The 8635-nt window shown below is 29.8% G+C and overlaps 1 protein-coding gene across 1 annotated transcript; it reads right to left on the reverse strand.

Moving 5' to 3' along the window:
* Positions 1-7329: 7329 nt before the first annotated feature.
* On the reverse strand, positions 7330-7938 carry LOC115884180. Its single transcript, XM_030902678.1, has one exon. It carries the CDS (start codon positions 7936-7938, stop codon positions 7330-7332), a length of 609 nt encoding a protein of 202 aa, XP_030758538.1.
* Between the last annotated feature and the right edge of the window lie 697 nt (positions 7939-8635).

Below are 8635 nucleotides of genomic sequence, written 5' to 3' on the forward strand. Positions count from 1 at the left end.
AAAATTAATTAAAAATAAAATACGAACAAAAAAAAACTCACTAATCTGATTTTAAATAATTTAAATACTCTTCTAGTAATTTCGTTCTTCTTTCCGAATCCTCAACCTTTCTCCTTAATAAATTTATTTTTTCTTTTTCAATTTTTTCTTTTTCTTTTTAATATGTTCCTATGTCGTCTTTCATCTGCATTAATATATCATTCCTTTTAGTGTAACTGGTAGCAGTTTGTGTTGGTTTTTTTGACTCCCATTCAATCCACGCCCTATGTCTCTGCGTGTACTTGTAGACGGTACAACTATATTTTCATAATTAATAGCAACTTGTGGTTCACTATTAATTATTGGTTGATTATCACCCACTAAATCTGCATCGTTTAAGTTTAATTCGCTGCTACATTGCAGATCTGTTTTTGAGTTTGAAGTTAGTAGAGTGGTAGGATTTATGTTTTTTTTTTCAAAAATGTTGTTCATCTCTTCTTCAAACTCAAAAACCTTTCTGCCGACTCCACTCTTACTATTATTATCTACTACTTTTTTGTAGTTTCTTTCAAGGACTTTGAATTTGTTTAGCATTTTCCTGCCAAGAAAGTTATTTCATATGTATTGGATAAATCCCTTGCCACATATTCCCATAGTTTTTTCATCGATTTGACTTCATAAGTCCCCAATCTTTTTTTATATGTTTTGTACAATTCTAACAATTTTAACGTTTTTTGTTTGTTGAAATTAATATCATCGTTCTTTTCTCTGAATTTTAAAAACTCACTTAACTGATCTAAAATAAAATTGCACAGGAAGCATTAAACACTAAATTTCATATAATTTTCACTTACCTTCGTCTGCCATTGGTATTAATTAAAAATTATTATTGGAATTTAAATATAAAAGAATCTTTTTTAAAATTTCGTTGCGTTAATTCGACGTTAATTTGAAAAAATTCCAGTAGAACCGTTTTTTAAACAAAAGAAGGCGGTAATGGTTGAATTGTAATCGGCGTTGCCATACTTCTTTTCCCTTTATTTGTGGTTTTTTTGAACGGGTTATTTCGACCTTATGATAAAATATAAGTTGTATCTGAATATGTAATACAATATGATAAAAAAAACGGCGTCGGCATTTTATATGTATATGGGGAAAGTCCAATGTATATGGGGACAGTCCATTTCCAAGCCGACTGTACGACGTTTTTTTTTCGATCATACGATAGTATTTATAACGATTTGGAATAAAATAAATGCATGAGTAAATATCGTAACTGATTACCTTATTTTTTTTTTCAATCATGTTATAAATTTTAAGCGTGGGTTTACATGCATTCGTAATGTGGTCCGTCGATGATTTTATGCAATTATTGGTTTATTTCAAAAACGATAGCTCATACTTAAAAATGATTGGGGTGGCGGAACGACAAATAACGCATTACAGATGTATATGAACTCACCTTAAGAGTAGACCAATAATCTTTATAGATATCTAATATAAAATAACTGCAACATCACTATTTTTTAATAAATATGGTGAACTCGTATAAAATTATTAACAAAAACCAAAATTTATGATTTTCTTACATTTTTACGTATATATTTATTATTTATTTCATATTTATCATTCATGTATGTGACAAAAAATTGATAATTTTTATTAATTAAATTTATAAACAGATATGACCATTATGAACTTTTTGTAGTTATCTAGCATATCATTTAAATATTTTTATATTACTAGAATGTCTTCAATATTAGTCTTCTTATGTTCATTATAGAATAATGAGGCAAAATAATTCATCTGTTCTAAAATTATATCCTGTAAAATTTGTTCATAATTTTGGTTTCTATTTTCTGTTCAATGCTGTGGCTGTGGTGTAAAACTATATATTATATTAAACATTCATCATTTTCCACTGATTCCACAATTAGTATTTGATTAATGCAAACCATTTGTTTTTATTCCCAGTTATTCTTTAAATATCCTTCGGCACATTATTGGCATATCTAAAAAGAATGCAAACAAAGAAGGTTAGCCTACTTAATATATTTTCTTTCCTTTGTAAGGCTTTATTTTGAAATAGCTCTGTACTTAAATTTATTATATGTAATCAAGTAAATTATTTAGATATAAAATATATAAATAAAAACTTTTTAATATTGCATTATCTACCTACTTATATTAATTACGTATCCTATGTATGTGTCTTATATTTTACATAAATATGCATAAATTAAATATTAAAGGCAGATAATTGTTTGGCAATCAATTTTGATTATAATGTTGTGGTAATTAGAAAATAGAGAGTTAGCTATATTATTAGAAAGAGAAGCAATCCACTTATATCAAGGATAAATGGCAGTTTTTTATGTACGGACCTGATATATTTCAAGACCATTCCAATGCACTACTCTTAGGTACAAACTAGGGGTACAAATTATTAAAATTCTGTTCCTTTATCTTTAGTCAGATATCACAATCTACAAAAATCCCAACTATATATTGTACATATCCTGTTACGGTTGTATTTTAACTTACCTACTTTCAAATGATATAAATGCTGTCCTAACACACTATCTTAAATGCTTTCTCAAATCATTATATCTGTGAAAATAAATAGTATAATCCTCCAGGAATTGAACATTAGCTAAATTTTGATCATATTATAACGAAATAAAGCTAGAGTATATTTGAATTTCTTGAACTGCCATATGCCTCTTAAAATTACCCTGAAAAGAAAATAATTACTGTCTGTCAACGCAATAAAAATTCACTACTAAATTTATTTTTTTAACTGCTCTGTAATTTTCCATTTTTGGGATGCTCAAGTTGCTTTTTGTAATAAACAAACAAATTTTAAGGACATCCCTCATATTTCAATAGTGAGGTTAAGTCGCTGTCGCTTCTGTCACTTTCACTTTCGTCCAAAAATAGTTCGCAAAGCGTTCGGGTTTCATCAAGTAGTTCATAGTCCTTAAAAGGTTCAAAAACAGTTCTAGAATTCAAACCACTGCGCAAGTAGTTCTGCGCAGTGCGAGAACGATTCTAGGACAGTTCTCAAAAACGAACCCGAATAAAGCTAATGTATACCTATAATAATACTTGTAAGGTTATATGTTTTTTTTTGCATATTTTTAGTAGCATTTAGAAGTACATAATAATAATATTAAAATAGTAGATAATATAATATTAATATAAAACACTTAAACTTGTTCATTTATGAAGTCTTATAAACATGTAAGTACTTACCTACCATGTTGGCTGAGGGTTAAACAGTTTGATTATTCATATTTACACATATTACACAAATTATAACTAGGTAATATATTTATAAAATAAAAAATTTGGGAAAATTAAATTTTCAATTTGCTTAAAAACAAAAATAAATCGTTCTATTAAGAAAATTTTTGATATACAAAAAATATAATATAAAGTTAAGCTTTCATCGAAGGGAAATGACAAATAATAGACACAAGCAAAGGGAAAAATAATATACACAAGCAAAGATCATAATCATAAAATGAATATGATAAAAAATAAGTATTAAACAAATCTTTTATATACAATCTGTGTATAAACAATAAAATTTTTGTCAATAAAATAAGTTACTCTATTTTATACAAGTGTTCTACTTCAGAAATTAATGGGAATTGCAAATTTGTCAGAGCACCACAGACTTGGAAAAGCTTTGTGGCTTGAGGAAGTAAATTCTGAGGTATTGAATTTAATATGGAAAAGCATTTTATTCAAAACTTGTTGACGGTTGTTGTTTTTCAGAACCGAGTTGTTTACAGTCCATAAGTATATTTTCATCAAATGTGTGAGAGGTGGTAGATACAAGAGTTTGAGTTCTGTCACTTGCAGATTCGGTGACACTACGTACCCTGTAAAAGTTTTAACTTCTAAAAACACGAAGAAAAAAATAATGAACAGTAATTATTATTATCACCTTTTCTTCTTTTACTCTGGAGATTGAAACGAAAATAACTTCTTTTCATTATGTTCAAATAACGTTGGCATATTTTTTTTGTCCCCATTGCTAAAGTGACATGAACAAATCAAAAAAGATGGACTTGGATTCCTGTCTCCACGTCTAAAATTTGATCATTCAAAATTAAACATGGGTTATTACTTTTTAATGTTAGATAAGCCTACCTCACAGGTGAAATCCACAACTTTAGAGGAACTGGGTCTTTTGGGAACCGAAAAAAAAGGTTTCTTTTCACTGTAATGTTTACATTCTGGAACAAAGCCTATAACCATATCTAAAAAAGAAAAGGTTTTAAACTGATAGCTTAATTTTAATTAGTAGTATTTTTTATATAACTATCATATTATGGCTTTTTGAATAAACTATCATATTGTTACGTTTTTCGTCGGTTCCGTGTGGATAGAAAGTCACAATTTATTTAAACACTATTTATTTAACACTAATTAACAAAAACAATAACGATAAAAGACTTATAGAACTATTTACAAACGATTTATAACTAAGAATTTATTTTGAATTTTAGCGCGTCAACTGTATATTTATAACTGCCCCTGTAGGCCACAGCCGCCGGCTTTTATACCGACAGGTAAAGAACTCTAGAATAGTCCATAGATCGTTAGGTGCGTAGAGAAGGTTTTCGAATGTTCTCGTATGTACTAGTCCATTCCAGTGGGACTCGATTCTTCTCGAACGAATGAATCATTACGGTGTCTATTCTTTAATGCGATGTTAAGGTCATCTGAGGGCGGGACATATAGTTAGGTTAGGTCGAGTCCACACGGGTCCGCAACAATATTATGGCCTGAAAATAAGTAAAATACAGATTTTAAAAGTGTTTCATAGATTTAAATAACCTCAAAATTTTGAAATTGTAAAATAGTTATATAAAATAAGAACAAACTCACAAGTATTGTACACCTATTTTAAGCCAAGATTTTCTAGAATATAAAATAAATGTTAAAAAGTCTAAAATAATTCGTACTTACTGATAATTTAAATTAAAAACTTTCTTAATGAAAAACACACAGGACAATTATTTGTTTGGAAACAATCAACTGCCAACGTCAACGGTGCTACCAACCTATTCAATGCAATGACGTCAGACTAATCTTGTCTATAATAGGACATTTTTAACACATCTATCTGCACATACATACCCACACTAATCCCAACAAACATTGCAACAATTAAACAACCTGCCACTTGGAATAAAATCCTATAAATATCCATGTGACGTTCACACTCCTCCAGGGGACTGTTGCCTTAAAACAACCTGCTTATTTGGAGTAGAATCCATTCGATATTCACACTCTTCAAGGTGACTGTCATTAGTGTCAAAATGTTAGAATCCTGCACGTTACCTATAATCAAGCTAAAACGTCATGTCAGGACAACTAATAATAATAATAATAATAATAATATAATTTATTGTTTAACAAAATAGAAATACAATACGTATTTGTGCTACAAAAAGAAATGTTGTTAAACAAAAGGCCTTTAAGTGCAGACATCTCAATCAGCAGTTGAGAGTCTGTTGAAACCTACAATATAACTAAAAAACATACTACAAAACTACAACGATACATACTAAAAAAAGTTACACTAAAACAAAATTGGCATCATGAATGACATTCAGCTTCTAACAAGTTTTAAAAGGAAAAAAGGAAAGAAAAAAGGGAGTAGGTATGTACCTCAGCCTCATCTGTTAAGGTGAATTCAAAATTATCATGTATTTTTTTCATTGAAGGATTCTTATACATATTTAAAATTTCTTCACTTGGATTCACATTACTAGAGACAGAGTTTACAAAAAAATCATTGATTTCATCAGGATTATTTAGGCCAACAAGTAGTGTGTTATTACGTTGTTTTATTAAATTAAGTTTCCTAAGTTCCTCCCATTTTTCACTGTAAGTACAATTAGTAAATTTTGTTCTTAAATAAATTCTTTTCTCAGTTCTTATTGCATTTGTTGTATAATTCCTTAGCTCTTTGTAGTATTGATAATGAGAAGGATTTTTTGTAGTTTTATATCTTTTTAGGCTTTTATTTCGTAATTTCTGCATAGTTTTCACATTCTGTTATCCATGCGGAGCATACCTTTGACCATTCTTTTTTTTTAACTGTTTAATTGGTGCGTGTTTATTAAATAATTCTAAAAGGGTAAAATTAAGACAATGTATTTTTTCATCAATAGTATTTATATAGACTATTTCATACAACTGAGACTGCTCGAGATCGTTCAAAAATAATTGCATATTAATATTTCTTAAAGATCTATATAAAAAACTAATAAGTTCAGTAGCAGTTGCTGAACTGAATTGTAATATAGATTAAAAAATGGTCCGCAATGTTAGGGTCAGTGACACACGAATCAGTAATATTCTCCATATTAGTAAAAATAAGATCTATTAGGTCCGACGAAATCTGTGAAATACGTGTCGGCTCAGTAATAATTTGAGACAAATCAAAAGCAGCAAAAACAGACTCCAATTGCAGACACATATTATCCTCCCGATTGAGCATATTTATGTTAAAATCTCCCATGCATATTATATTATTGTATATAGAGTAAAAAGTTGACAACAAATCTTCCATATGATTAAAAAATTCGGCAGTACTTGAATTCGGGGGGCGGTAAATTATGCCCAGCAAAATCTCACAATTATTGATTTTAATTTTTGCCCAGATGCACTCCAAGTAATCAACCGAAAATGAAGTTATTATTTCACACTGAAAATATTGTCTAACATATAAATCAATCCCACCTCCCCGACGATCCACACGTACTTGACTAAAAAAATTATAACCTTTGATATCCACAACAGCGTCATTAATTTCCGGCCGCAACCAAGTCTCCGTCACCCCTACAATGTCATAGTCCTGAGTTCCTAAATGGCTCTGGTAAGATTCAAAATTTGGCAATAAAGATCTGGTGTTTACATGGGCAAGTCTGACATGCATCTATATACGATATTCGATAAAGATTAAGGATAGAAAGGGAATATAAATATAAAAAACTGTAAATACAACACGATATTACGATAAGAATCAATAAAGAAATAAGTTTACTTCTTCATTTTAAATTAGACAGTTAGACAGACAAAATATACGAAAAATACAAAGAAAACAAAATAATTACTTTAAAGTATTTGTCGATTAAGGATTTTTTTGTAGAGGCGAGCTGTTTGAATTCGACCGTGTTGAGTATGGAGCACTGCGCTTCGCTGTTGTCCCTTCGACTAGATTAGGGATCTCTGTCGCCTTACGTTTTTTCTCTACCGCCGTTAACGTATTATTTTCCTTGGTGATTTTTACAGTATCACAGCTAACTACTTTTTGTTGATAATCCGCTATAAAGTCTCATTGGGGTTGTAAATAACACCATCCAAAACCAATGAGTTGCCTCTTAGGAAAGCGTTTCTATTTTGTGCCCTAGCTTCTTTCATTTTTTTAACCAAGTTCTGTCTATTTGTTCTATCTTCTGGTATTAAATCTTCACTTAGGTAAATTCCAGTTCCCTTGAGATTGGTTTTATTGTGATATATATGGTTTCTTTTTAAACCTGATATCAGTGTAAGGAGTACTGGACGCTTCGCAGTTGTTGCTTTTCCTAATCTGAAGCACTCAGATATATCTTCTAGCTTTAGATCAACCCTTATCTTCCCTTGTATTAGTTCTAGAATAATTGTCAGCAAATTCTCGTTATTGTCTTCAGGTATTCCGTAAAAGATTAAATTATTTTTCTTCAGTATTCTTTCAATGGTGGGTATGCGGATTTTTAACTCCTTATTTTCAGATTCTAAGTCTTCGATTTTCTTTTCAATTTCTGTTATGTGGCTATCCACTTTTTTTGTTAGGCTGTCAATATCTATCTTAACGTTATCAATTTTGGATGAGATATTGTTGTTTACGGTATTTATAAGAGCGTATAAGTCGTCTAATTTGATTTGTTGCCCCATATTTTAATCATTGACAATACTCGCGGCAACACTGGTATAATGTAGCGTTAAAATTTGTTGGTAAATAGTTTAAATTCTTCAAATTCCTTCTTTCTATAGCAGTATATTTTTAATAGATATTATACCAAATTTCGAGTATATCACATTCACCTTTTAGCAAATACAGAAATAATTTCTAAATCACTGGTTACACTGCTCACTGTTTTTAAGTCTGTCCTTAATCCGTTTTAATTTAAACTTTTTGATGGTTTACAAATTCACCACATTATTCATGATCTAAGGCAGCGTTGCCTCTTGAACTGTAAACAAAATTCATTCATGTACTTGCCCTATAAAATATTTTTATTCTTTTCTAAAAATACAAATCACTTCCTAGACTTCGAGAAATTCAATACGAATAGCGAGATAAAAAAAATAACGAGATAAAAAAAATTGGAAAATAGTTACAGAAAATTAGTCAAAAATTATTCTAACTGCTCTTTAGAGTAAAAAGACCTACAATAGAGAAGAGTATTGAAATATTATAGGTACAATTAATAACTTACTGTCTTGGTATATTTTGTACACTTCTAATTGTATTTCCACCTTAATGCTTTCTCTTAAATAATCTGTCTGCGACTTCTTCCTCTTCTTTTTAATTGGATCCAGCAGTTTAGGATCTGTAGTGGCGCTAATTTTCAACACCATGGCAGTTTCC

The sequence above is a fragment of the Sitophilus oryzae genome, unplaced genomic scaffold (assembly GCF_002938485.1).
Source record: "Sitophilus oryzae breed Bouriz unplaced genomic scaffold, Soryzae_2.0 scaffold_2024_pilon_pilon, whole genome shotgun sequence".
NCBI classification, from domain to species: Eukaryota; Metazoa; Arthropoda; class Insecta; order Coleoptera; family Curculionidae; genus Sitophilus; species Sitophilus oryzae.

What these genes read in the sequence shown, in the direction of transcription:
- LOC115884180 (XM_030902678.1), bottom strand. Translation starts at nt 7,938, where the DNA reads ATGGGGCAACAAATCAAATTAGACGACTTATACGCTCTTATAAATACC.